Genomic DNA, 13,514 nt, shown 5'->3' on the forward strand with positions numbered 1-13,514 from the left:
GACTTTGTGTGTCCTCTGAAGAGAAACATGAAGAGGAAAAATGACTTCCTGCTTAACCTAAAATCATGTTCCCCAAGGAGAGGTTTCGCTCTCAGTATTGATCAACCTTGCAGGACCGAAGAACTGTGGGCTTAACTCATCTTTGGGATCTATAACTAGATGGTGGATCTCAAGGAAATAAATCCCTCCTCTTGTTTCCTAGCAGGGCTGCTCTTGCCCTCACAACCGGTTGGGAATGTCACTTGTAGTTTGTACCCAAGTGTTTCCCAAGAGTTTGGACAAGAGCGATTGAAACCAAATGACTGGTTTTAGCCTGCAGATGTCTGCTCAAATATGTACAAAATATAAGTTGCATAGCCAAAGCAACTTACGTTTTGATTGAGTGTCTTCTGACTGAGCCAAAGCTGATTTTTCTAAATATAAGCCAAGTTTTGCGAGTTCATGTAGCCTGGCAAAACGGGCATCTCATTTGGGAGCTGATGACCTGGAAGGTAAGGTGAAAAGCCAAGTGTCACAGGCCTGCCTGGGAAAGTGACTGGTAGCAGGGGCCCCAGGTGGTGGCTTAGAGGGATCAGTGGATCCTCATCCGGTATGTGTCCTCTTTCCGAAAGTCAGTGCCTGACAAAGTGCCCAAAGTCCCGACTCTATGCCAGTTTTTCTTTTTCACCTTCTACTTCCCTGTCATCTCTTTCTCACTTTACGAAAGAAAAAAGACCTCTCTCTGCCTTACCTGGAGTCGCAACAGGGCATCAGTTCTCCAATGCTTTGGTCTCCTCTTTACTGTCTTAAAAGTGATTGAAAACCTACAAGTTTTTGTTTATGTGAGATACATCTATTGCCATTTACTGAATTAGAAATTAAAACACAATAATACACAAGCACGTTCCATTAGCTCATAGAGCTATGACATCATCACACATCATACACCTTATGGAAAATTCCATCATACATTCCCGAGAGCATGAGAGTGAAAAGGGCAAATAATATATTGCTATTCTCACAAAAATAGTTTTCAACTTGAGGCCCCCCAAAGTATCTCTGGGATGCCCAGGAGCCTCTAGACCACACTCTGAGAACAGCTGCTGTAGTGCATTGGTTCAAGGTTAACAAAATTCCAGACTACCACATAGAAAATTCCAAATTTTGTCCAGCAAAGGAGTTGTGCTTCCCATAAAATTCTGTTTTGTATGTTTAAAAATTACATGTATATTGTTTTGATCAGTTGTGCCCTAAATAATACTTGTAAAGATCATCAATCTAGAAGAAAGTTTGTTTTCCGATTTCAATACGTAAGTGTAATTTTATCACCGAGAAGTATCGTAGGGTGATTAGCCAGTGACTTTCAAACACACACATGTATGCCGTTAGGGTAAAATTCTGCAGCGGAAGTAGAAAAGTCATGATTGAAAACTTCTGATTTCTGGGGAGAATTATTTCAGCAGGTGATGCAGGGGCTCCCATCCCAGTAATATGTATGTTGCACGGGACTCTGAAGGAGTTTTACTGTAAATTATCAGCATATCCACGGCACCTGAAATTACATTTTTTGCAGCTGTTTAAATGATGAACAGTTTAAGATGCAAACCTCAAAATGTGTAAGAGGCTACATATATTTTTCAAAATTCTTTGGGAGGAATACAAGCAGAAGATCCAAAGACTCCTTGAGGCTGTGTATTTACAGATGTTCTTTTATAGATGTGGCTAGTGGGTTTGAAATGAATATTCCTCTTCAGTGAAATAAATATTTTCTAAACCATCACACGATCTTTTAGTTTCATCTCTCATTCGAGAGGAGGTGACCCAATGTGAAAGAGCTGGCTCCTACCGGGAATTTTAGTTTCTTAGCACTTGGATTTCGAGAATCTAATTAAGCAGTCTGATTTAGGATTTTCCTCCAGTCTGAGGGGAATCCTCATCTTGGAAAATTAAAATACCTGAAGTAGCTATCATATTCTGATCTAAAATTATTTAGGAGAAGTCAAAGGTCACCACAGAATTGTAGGACAGAGAGTCTAGTCAAAAGAGCTCAGATGCTGGGACAGACTTCCACCTGGATGGAAAAGAACAAACACCCACCAACACTGATTTTTTTGTGCACAGCTAATCCCTCAGGAGAGGCACTGACTTGAAAGGGATCAGATTTGCATTTCTTCCTAGAACTTCTCCCAGGCCATGTGGCCCAGCCTCGGTGCAGCATTCACTGTGCGGGCATCCAATGTAGACAGTCTTTCCTGGCTGGTTCCCGGCTGGGTTTCCCTCGGCAGCTTGTTTCAAATATTTAATGACTTCATTAGTGACGAGCTTTGGATTTTAAAATCATCCGATGGAAAATATCCTACACAAGTAGATAGAAACAAACAAAAAAAAATATAAGCCTTTCAGGCAAGAAGTGAATGATGGCGTATTTTCAAGAATTTTATCTGTCTTTCTCCAGTTTATGATATAAACTCTGGGCCAGGCACCTTGTGTGTCAGAGAGAAAGTTTCCAGATTCAACTAGATGGTAAATATATGGCTGTGCTTTTTTAAAATAATCTTTTAAAATTTTAGAATAGTTTTAGATTTATAGAAAAATTGTGTGCCATCTCGTACAGAGTATTCCCATAAACCTCACGCCCACACTCCCCTGTTATGAACATCTTACATTAATTAGTGTGGTACATTTGTTACAATTCATAAACCAATACTGATAACATCATTTTTGAACAACTATATTTAATGTGACACAGTATAGTGTACCATAAAAAATTATTTCACTTCCTTATACCCATTGCATTATTTTTAGAACTTAGCATAATGAATCAGGAATGAAACGTTCCCTAACAGGTTTGTAGATTCAGCTTCTCCAGAGAGATTTTCACAGGTGTTTTTGAGACTTTGGGAGGTAGTGGACCTCAGGGTGTCCTTCTGAGCAGCCCTTCCAAGCATGCCTCTTTTTTAAAATTTTTAAAAAATGTTTTGGCCGCACCAAACAACATGTGGGATCTTAGTTCCCCAACGAGGGATCGAACCCGCGCCCTCTGCTTTAGAAGCTCAGAGTCTTAACCACTGGCCCACTAGGGAAGTCCCAAAGCAAACCTCTTTATCTCACTGAAATGTCCCTTCAGTAAATGTAAGCCTGAAACTAGCACATAGCTGATTATTCTGTTATCTCTGGAAATTCCTGATACATCATTACTAACTAAAGTCCATAGTTTATTCAGATTTCCTTAGTTTTTTACCTAATGTCCTTTTACTGTTCCAGGATTTAGTTGTTATGTCTCCCTAAGGCGCCTCTTGGTTGTGACAATTTCTCAAACTTCCCTTGTTTTTAATGACCTGGACAGTTTTGAGGAGTACTGGTCAGGTTTTTTGTAGAATGTCCCACAGTTTGGAACTGTCTGATGTTTTTGGTCATTTTTCTTATGATTAGATTTGGGTTATATGTTTTGGAGGAGGAAGACCGTGGAGGAGGAAGACTGTAGAGGAGAAGTGCCATTCTCATCACATCATATCAAGGGTACATTCTGTCAACACGGCTTACCATTGTTGGTCTTGACCTTGACCATCTGGCTGAGCTGGACGTTTGTCAGTTTCTCACTCAGAAGTTTTCCTTTCATTCTCCTTTCCATACTGTCCTCTTTGGAAGGAAGTCACTTTGTGCAGCCTTAAGGAGTCAGGAGTGATGCCCCTCTTTGGGGGCAGAGCGTCTGTATAAAAACCATTCGGAATTCCTCTGCATGGGGCATTTGTCTCTTCTCCCCCTTTTATTTAATCATTTGTTCATATCAATTTAGACTCATGGATATTTGTTTTATACTTTGGGTTACAATTTAATGCTACTTTATTTTCTTGCTCAAATTGTCCCAGCTTTGGCCATTGGGAGTTCTTTCAGCTGGATCCTGTGTCTCTTTGCCGTACCCCCATCCGTGTGTGTGTGTGTGTGTGTGTGTGTGTGTGTGTGTGTGTGGTGTATACTGTTTGTGTTATATTTTGCTCCAGGCTCATGTGTGTTTTGCTCCAACCTGACAATCATCCATTTCTCTGAGGAGCTCTGGTTCCTTTCATTGGAGAATAGTATTATAAGAAACCAAGATCTGGATTGCCTCTCTTCCTTTCTCCTTAAAATTAATGTCAACTAATTTTTTTCATTTCCAAGATGTCTTCAGACCTCTGAAATGATAGAATTTTCTTCATTCAGCACCAGTGTCTTTTCTTCAAGTAATTAATAATGATGCCTTGTGTTTATATAATTCCTTATGAATACATTGATTTTTACTATTAAAAAAGGATTCATTACAACGGATCATCTGAAATTTTTTAAACTGTAACTTTTATCCTGCTGTTTCTGGTACCCTGACATGTCCACGCTGTGTCGTGGAGTGTACGGGGTGCTAAGCAGGAGATTGTCTGGGTGAGCCTCAGAAACTACTTGTCTTGATTTGGGGGCCAGTGATTCCCATACCTCCTTGCAGAAATTTTAAAACTAAATGATACTTCTTTGTTACCTAATGTTTCATCATCGGGGAAAAATAAAGGCTTTTAATGAATTACAGCTGCCTTTAAAAAAATTTTTTTAACATCTTTATTGGAGTATAATTGCTTTACAATGGTGTGTTAGTTTCTGCTTTATAACAAAGTGAATCGGTTATACATATACGTATATCCCCGTATCTCTTCCCTCTTGCATCTCTCTCCCACCCTCCCTATCCTACCCCTCTAGGTGGCCATGGAGCACCGAGTTGATCTCCCTGTGCTATGCGGCTGCTTCCCACTAGCTATCAGTTTTACATTTGGTAGTGTGTATATGTCCATGCCACTCTCTCACAGCTGCCTTTTAAGCCCATGGTTGCCTTGCTCCTGGTACATAGGGTTTAATCCTAGGTTTGTTTTTCAAACACCAACATGTATTTTTAATTAACTTTGCATTTATGCTTGAAGCAGTGAACCAAGAAGTAAAAGGATGCTGAAACCCCCATAGGATTCTGATAAACAGAAGCCTGTCTCTCTGCAGCTGGTCTCACGGCTCTCCTTCCCCTCCAGGTCTGACTGAGACCGCGATCTTCAGCTGTGAGGCCCACAATGACAAAGGGCTGACCGTGTCCAAGGGCGTGCAGATCAACATCAAAGGTAAGCGGCAGGGTGGAGTGCCCCCTGCATGTTCCGGGGGTTAGGGGGTGCAGTGTGATCTCTGCAGCCAGCTACCTGGGATTGAGTCCTGGCTTCCCTTTGTGACCTTGGACAAGTCACTTAACCTTTCTGCCTTCAGTGTTCCCCTGTGTAAAATGGGGATAATTACAGAGCCTACCTCCTCTTGAGGGTTCAATGAGATAATGCAAGTAAAAGTACTCATAACAGGGCCTGACACTTGTCTTTGATCAACATTAGCTAGTTTAGTTCTGCTCAGATAGAGAAGAAAATTGTCTGAAATGCTGACCCTGGATCATCTTGGCTCCTATTTTCACTTTTTCCTTTTCTACCCTGAACTAGTCCCCATAACTCCTTGAAGAGCCCCCAGGGTGGGCGCAGCTTGGGGCACTGATCTGAGGATGGGCTCTGTCCTTCCTTGGGCATCTGGGGCTGAAGCAAGTCTCCACCAGCAGCTGTCCTGAGGAAGGAGAAGGTCAGAGTCACTCTTCTTCTGGGGGCACAGGGCTCCTGTCCCTCTCTCTCCTAACCTCCTCCACCCCCCTTGCTTCCTCTGAGCTGGGATATAAGAGAATGAAAGGCGCATGTTTGAAACCCCCCCCAGGCTGGTGGAGACATTCTAGTCCAATTATCTGCCATTGGATTGGACAATCCAAACGAATCATCAGATTCTTCCTCCTTTTCTGGAATCAAAGGTATTTAAACCTGAAACTTGAAAGGAGTCAAAGGTATTTAAACCTGAAACTTGAAAGGAAAACCTACTTACTGTCCTTTTATCCCTTTCAACTCATCTGCCTTAACCTTTCTCATAGAAATGCAGGGAAATGGTATGTTTTAGTATTTGTTCTTAATTTATTTTTAATTAATTACTTTATTTTTATTGAAGTATAATTGATTCACAGTGTTGTGTTAATTATTGCTGTACAGCAGTGATTCAGTTATACATTATATATATATATTCTGTTTTTAATATTCGTTTCCATTGTGGTTTATCACAGGATATTGAATATAGTTCCCTGTGCTGTACAGTAGGACCTTGTTGTTTATCCGTTCTATATATAAAAGGTTACATCTGCTAACCCCAGCCTCCCATTCCATCCCTCCCCCAGCCCCCTCCCCCTTGGTGACCACCAGTCTGTTCTCTATGTTATTTGTTCTTAATTTAAATATTGAGAGGCAATATTGAGTTCATATTCCTTTTGGTCTTATCCTTGGGGAAATAATAGAGGGGAAAAAGCAGAATGTGTTTAATAATGAGTTAAAGGGTGGGTAGTGCACAGCAGGAGACTCCAAATTACGAAAGACATACTTTTTAAAGATGCTGATGGTTTAGTTTCAGCAAATCAACTAGAAGAGGCTATGAGAGGGCATTTTCAAAAAGTTCATTGGAAGAAAAAAAATGAGCAAACTGAAAGTTACTAGGAGAGGAACTGAATAACTTCCTTCCTTCATTACGAATTCCATTATTACAATTTTCAAAAGAAATGTTGAGAATTTCAGGAATCCACGCGTGGGCATAAATTTATAAAGACATTTTCATAAAATATCAACATCTTAAAGTTTAAAAATCCATAAAATGAGAAGCACTTCCTGAATTTTATGCTTCAGACAGAATCTCAACTAGGACTTTATTTTAATAAAGCCTATTTCCAAACCTTATGTTTGGGGCTTTCGTTGATTTAAGCATGTATATCAAAGCAACCAAAACTCCCTGCTCGTCTGTTATCAACTGAGGTATATACGTGGCCAAACTTGAATCTGGAAAGGCAGATACTCTATTTAGGGAAGTGAGTCAAACAAAATACTGACTCTTTCCCATTCATCCGTCTGTGTGTCTCCTGGTAAAACTGAAACTCCTGAATACCGTACCCAGTGAGCGCTTAACACGGCCCCAGCCTTCCTTCCCTCTCATCCCCTGCGCATCCTGTCCTCGCCTTTACCACCAGCGCCGCCCCCCCAGACCTCGTGCGTGCGTTACCGCATTTCATCCTCACCCCAGCCCATGGAGCAGTGTGGTCACTCCCTGCCCTTAGTAGAAGCGGGAACTGAGTTTAGAGAGGGCATTGAGCTGTGCCATGGGCCATGCAGCTGGCTAAGTGGTGACCACACTCCCCAGCCCCTGCTGGTACTCGCTGGTCTGCTTGCTGCCCCTGCAACCAGCTTCCAGCGTCCTGTTGAGGGACACTAGTGCTGGAGTCAGGCAGACCCGAGTTTAAGTCCCCATTCTGCTGCTTATGAGCTCTGTGCGCTTTGGCAAGTTTTTAACTTCTCTGGTCCTCAGTTTCCTCATCCGTCAATGGGGATCGTAAGACTGCTGCTCTGATAGGGTTCTTCCTATCAGACTAGTCATGTTTAATGAAGTCCATAGGTTCCTGGCACAGAGTAAGCACTCAAAAACATTAGTCATCATTTTGGATTATAAGTGCGGTTATTACCATTAATTAAGAGTTAAACGTATGGGAATTTTCTGGTGGTCCAGCGGTTAGAACTTTGCGCTTTCACTGCTGAGGGTGAGGGTTCCATCCTTGGTCCGGGAACGAAGATCCCGTGCGGCACGGCCAAAATAAATAAATAAAAATAATATTGATCCACAGATTTTAATATATATTTCTTTTTAAAAAAGTTAAATATAGCACAAGAAACTAAAACCCTCAAACTTCAGATCCTTGTTGGATTCTAATTTAAATATCTATCCATGTCCCACCCGTGGCTGCGGTCATTGCACGTTCATTACGGTATGCCCTCCCCTCCCCGCAGGCAGATGCACTTGGGCCTTTTGCTTGAGCTGACTCTCCCCTATTCCTCAGCCTGGAAAGCTTCCTTCCTCCATCACACACGCGCATATGCACGCACGCATGCACACACATGCTTGTTCCCATGGTACCCCTCTTTTCTCAGCACAAGGCACTCATCCTCAATTAATGCGGGTCTCCCCAACGCAGCCTTTAGCTCCACAAGGGCAGCGCCATGGCTCTTCACCCCCATTGAGAGCACCAGCGCCCAGTGACGCCCCTGCATACAGCAGCAAGAAATGGATGTCTCCCCATCCTTGTCCAGCTAAAAGTTCTCACTTCATCAGGGGTCAGGAAAGCAGGTCTACATCCCACTTCTCTGGCCCTGGCCGAGCCATCCTATCACTGCAAGACTTCTCCGTAGGCTAATACCATTACCCTTAGGCGTACGATGGCTCCTCTTTAAAACTAGTGTTTAATTTTCCCAGTCTCAAGAAACCCAAGTAGGCTTGGTATTAATGCATTTGTTTGGTAGCTGTGGCCTCCTGTAGTTTATAATTGTGTCTGTGGTGTGTCTTTGTTTTTTACATAGCAATTCCCTCCCCGCCAACTGAAGTCAGGGTCCGCAACAGTACCGCACACAGCATCCTGATCTCCTGGGTCCCCGGTTTTGATGGATACTCCCCGTTCAGTGACTGCAGCATTCAGGTGAACTTCCGTAATGAAAAGAAGTAGCTGTTTGGTGCTCAGTGGGTCTGCCTGATTTTTCTTCCTCCTGAGGATGGGTGCTGAGATCATTTCAACACCCCCGTTCAGAACCCCTTGACCTTCCCCCCGATCAGCGTCCACTGGGCATGCACCATTTTATGATGTTCTGCCCCTGCCCCTCCCCACGCCCCTGTGATGCTGCCTCTTTCCTGTGCATGGTCCAGGGCCAACTGGAAGAGAAACATGTTTCCAAGATAGAATGTCATGAGACCAGGGAGAATTAATTTTTAAGATACAAAAACCCATCTGGCTTGTAACCAGGAGTCCAAGGAGCCAGGTCCTCTGCAGCCTGGCTTCTCCTGGGTTGGTGGCCGTGAAGGACAGAAGGGCAAGCACAAGATGGATCCTCTTCGCTATTGAATGTTGCATCTCAGCCTGTGGCTTCCAGGGAAACCTGGGGATTACAGGCCTTACAGAGTCATCACCCACTTTTAACCACTACCTAAAATTGGTATAAAATAGAGCTGTAAGAAATATAGGTTAGCCATCCTAAAATGACACCTTGCCATGAGATAGGCTCTGCTCTGAGTGTTCATTTCATAAAAAAGGGAAGGGTAGGGCTTCCCTTGTGGCGCAGTGGTTGAGAGTCCGCCTGCCGATGCAGGGGACACGGGTTCGTGCCCCGGTCCGGGAGGATCCCACATGCCGCGGAGCGGCTGGGCCCGTGAGCCATGGCCGCTGAGCCTGCGCGTCCAGAGCCTGTGCTCCGCAGCGAGAGAGGCCACGACGGTGAGAGGCCCGAGTACCGCAAAAAAAAAAAAAAAAAGGGGGCAGGGTAGCAGTAACTACCTTTTACCGAGTGCCCACAATGGCCCAGGGACTTTGCAGACATTATCTTACTTGGAACCCACACCAGCACTGCAGGGCCACAGTGCACACAGAGCCTGTGAGTGGCAAAACCGGAATTCAAGCCCAGGAAACTCTGATGCCCAAAGCAATGCTCAGGACCACCTGCTCCTCCGTGTCTCAGGAAGACATTGCAGGTGGGAACAGGTAGTTGAACACACATGGATTATCCGCTGAAAACATGAATGCATTCTGCCTGTACTTGATCATACAGTAAGGTCAGGGATTATTCTTAGTTTTATAAATGTCTGGTCTTATTAGGTAAAAACATATTAACCTGACATGGGCCAGTCATGCCAACTCAGCTGAGAGAAGTGACTTTCATAGAATTTTATGTGTTGACAACTAGATGTTTTTAATACCAAGTGGAACTCATTTCCCTGCTCTTATTGCCTCCCACCCTTGTGTAACAGCTGTTTCTTCTCAGAAGAGTAAAAACATATCATCCCCGAAATAGCCTCCACCCTCACCCTGCTACCCACAGCCTTGCTTAATCTTGTCCAACGTTATTTGCAAACCTCCCAAGTACTGGTAAGTGTTAGGAATTCTCCTTGTGTCTACAAAGTCTCACCAGGGATATCCTTTTTTTTTGAACAGCTTTTTTGAAATATATTTTACATACCATAATATTCACCCATTTAAAGTGTACAATTCAGTCGTTTTTAGTATAGTCAGAGTCATCTGACTCTGTCAGTCATCGCCATTATCTTATTGGGACTGTATTCATAAGAGATATTGGCCTGTAGTTTTCTTGTGTTAGCTTTTTCTGGTTTTGGTATCAGGGTGATACTGGCCTTATAGAAAGAGTTGGGAAGCGTTCCCACTTCTTCTGTTTCTTGGAAGAATTTGAGAAAGGTTTATGTGAAATTGTCTTCAATATTTAGTAGAAATCACCAGCAAAGCCATCTGTTCCTAGGCCTTTGTTTGTGGAAAGTTTTTTGAGTAATACCAGCTCAATCTTTTTACTTGTTGTAGATCTATTCAGATTTCCTATTTCTTCGTCAGTCAGTTTTGGTAATTTGTGTGTTTCTAGGGATTTGTGCGTTTCTTAGGTTATGTAATTTGTGGGTATACAGTTGTTCATAATCTTCCATTAGAAGCTTTTTTTTCTTTGAAGTTAGAAGTAATGTCCCCTCTTTCATTCCTGATTTTAATAATTTGAGTTGTCTCTTATTTTTCTTGGTCAGTCTGACTAAAGGTTGGTCAGTTGTATTGATTTTTTTGAAGAACCAACTTTTGGTTTCATTAATTTTTTCTTTTTTTTTAAAATTCTGTTTCACTCATTTCTGCCCTAACCTTTATTTCCTTTCTTCTGTTTACTTTAGCTTAATTTTTTCCCCCTTTTTGTTTCTTATAGTGAAAGTTTAGATAATTGATTTGAAATTTCTTCTTTTTTAATATAGGCAATTATACTATACATTTCCCTGTAAGCACTGCATTGGCTGTATACCATAAGATTTGGTATTTGGGGGTTTTTCCATTCAAAATCAAGTTTTTGATCACTTTTCTTATGATTTCTTCTTTGTTCTATTGGTTATTTAGGAGCGTGTCATTTAATTTTCACTTAGTTGTGAATTTCTTAAGTTTTCTTCCTTCGTTGGTGGTGTTTAGAGGATATACTTAGTATGACTTCCATCTGTTTTTTTTTTTCTTTTGGCCACGCTGTGCGGCATGCAGAACTTCCCTGACCAGGGATTGAACCCATGCCCCCTGCAGTGGAAGTGTGGAGTCTTAACCACTGGACCACCCTGGAAGTCCTCATCCTTTTAAATTTATTAAGGCTTGTTGTATGGCTTTGCATATGTTCTATCCTGGAGAATGTTCCATGTGCAGTTGAGGAGACGGTGTATTCAGCTGTGGTTGGGTGGAACGTTTATATGTCTCTTAGGTCTAGGTGGTTTATAGCCCTGTTCACTTATTCTGTTTCCTTGTTAAACTTCTGCCTCATGGTTTTATCTATTATTGAAAATAGGAAATTGAGGTCTCAACTATTATTTTTGAATTGTGTATTTCTCCCTTCAGTTCTATCAGTTTTTTTGCTTCATATATTTCAGGACTCGGTTGTTTTGGGAACAACCAGGGCCTGTTTTCCTGTATATGGACATAACTGAACCTACATATGGACACAAATAAAGCATGGACCAGCCCTTTTTTTAAGAAAAAATGAGGTATAGTTTTAGGTACACAACATAGTGATTCAAAATTTTTAGAGATTATGCTCCATTTATAGTTATTATAAAATATTGGCTATATTCCCTGTGTGGACCAGCCTTTTTAAAAATTGTTTCCAGTTACTGAACTGTTTGAAGAGTCCAAGAGGACATGAGACTCCTTCCCATAGGAGGGTGTTACCTTCAGGGAGACTGAGGAAGAGTACTGCCCCCACTTGGAGAAGAGTGTGTCTCAGGGTAGACGTGAGGTGGAGGGGAGGTAGAGTAGGGTGGTGGAGTGGTCTGAAAATACCAGGTCACCCCTACAGGTGGAGGATGATCACACAAGCTTCACTTGCACTCTCTTTGCCTTGGCTTTGGGTGGCCAGGGCGTGAAAAATCATCCTGAGACTGCTAAATTGCAGCCCCTCTTGCCCACCTTGGATCCTATTGTGCAGGACATGGTTATCCTGTCTTTGCCCCACCAGCTAGCTCAGGCTTCCTTCACCCATTCTCCTTTCTATCTCTCCTAGGGTTACCGGATTTAGCAAATAAGAATCCAGTTACTTTACAAGTTAATTACACTGTTGATTTTGTGTCATACCTATACCCATAATTATTGGTGGTCTATCTGAACTTTAAATATAAACGGGTGTCCTTTATTTTCTCTGGCAGTCCTAGTGAGGTCGATCAAAACTGGCTCCACAAGTTATATACTTTCACATTCTGTTGATTAACAATGTATTCCCATTTCTGAAGGGACCAAGTATCATTTTGTAGCAGAGTCCCAGTTTGTTACAATTTTAAACTCTGACTTGGTAACAAATGAATGTTTTGGACAAGATTCACATCCACCCACTAGCAGGACACACCCTCTCACTTCCACTGGTCTTGGCATTAGTTCCTTTCTTCACCCATTTTTGGGCTATGGACTCCGTTTCTATTTTTAACTCTCCCACGTATGTCTTGCCATTTCATGCCCTCCTTTCCCCCAGAACCCACTGAGCACTGTTAGAGAAACCCGTCTTCTTCTAGGAACATGCCCTCCAAGAGTGTCCCTGTGCCTGGAAATGGTCCAGCGCGTTGTTCCGGAAATAGGGCAGGGATGGGGAGCCAAGGTTTCCTCCACCTTAGTTCCAGCGCTTGGTCAGCAGGAAGTAGGTGCAGACTCTAAAGTGAAGAAACAAAGAGTGATTTCTGCCAACAGCCACCGCCAAGATAAGCACACAGCTCCTGGTTTCTCCTCTGGTGGCTCCTCAGGCCAACTGGTACCCTCTTGTCACCCCGCAGAGTCTGCGGGTCTGAGTCAGAGGTGAGACTCGGTCCCAGCACCGCCCTCATGGTATCCACTAGGGGATTTGGAATTCCAAAATGTTGATCTGTGGCCCCTTGACCTAAATTGTAAACACACATATCCTGAAATAACAGCATTGTTTCCACACCCCATAATTGCAAGCCCATTATTATCAGAAATATATTTTGTGGGTTTAAGATTTTTTTCCCCAAATTGTTTTTGGTGGCTTCTTTTTTGTCCAATACTATTTTTGTCTTTCTGATTTTATATGTACAACATATTTTAGAAGTTGTGAAAAACATACAGTGAGAGAAACTGCATGATCCCCGTTCCCAGATAAGAGATTTCCTTAAAGGAAAAGCTGGAAGTTTAGCCTAAGACTGAATTTTGCTGGGAATCCCTCTCTCTTGCCTGTGCATACAGAAGACACGGAGAGGGATGTGGAGAGACTGGTGGAGTTTATGGAGAGAAAGATGCGGTACAAGGACTCAGGGGAAAGAGCTGATGGGTTTTTAAAAGATTTGGAGAAAAGCTTGTTGGGTGAGGTGCAAATGACCCTTTCCTATATCTCCCCACCAAAAAATGCCATAAAATCTAT

General features: G+C 42.5%; 1 protein-coding gene across 2 annotated transcripts in view; it reads left to right on the forward strand.

Annotated features, from left to right (window-relative positions):
* Window positions 1–13,514, forward strand: part of MERTK (MER proto-oncogene, tyrosine kinase) — a 113,632-nt gene that overhangs the window by 43,857 nt on the left and 56,261 nt on the right. For both annotated transcript variants that reach the window (XM_029232082.1, XM_029232083.1), the window contains 2 exons: window positions 5,022–5,108; window positions 8,451–8,566. In XM_029232082.1, the coding sequence (XP_029087915.1) occupies window positions 5,022–5,108; window positions 8,451–8,566 (203 nt within the window). The remainder of the gene's footprint in view (window positions 1–5,021; window positions 5,109–8,450; window positions 8,567–13,514) is intronic.

The sequence above is a fragment of the Monodon monoceros genome, unplaced genomic scaffold (genome assembly GCF_005190385.1).
Source record: "Monodon monoceros isolate NGI ecotype Baffin Bay Population unplaced genomic scaffold, NGI_Narwhal_1 Super_Scaffold_19, whole genome shotgun sequence".
Taxonomy (NCBI): Eukaryota; Metazoa; Chordata; class Mammalia; order Artiodactyla; family Monodontidae; genus Monodon; species Monodon monoceros.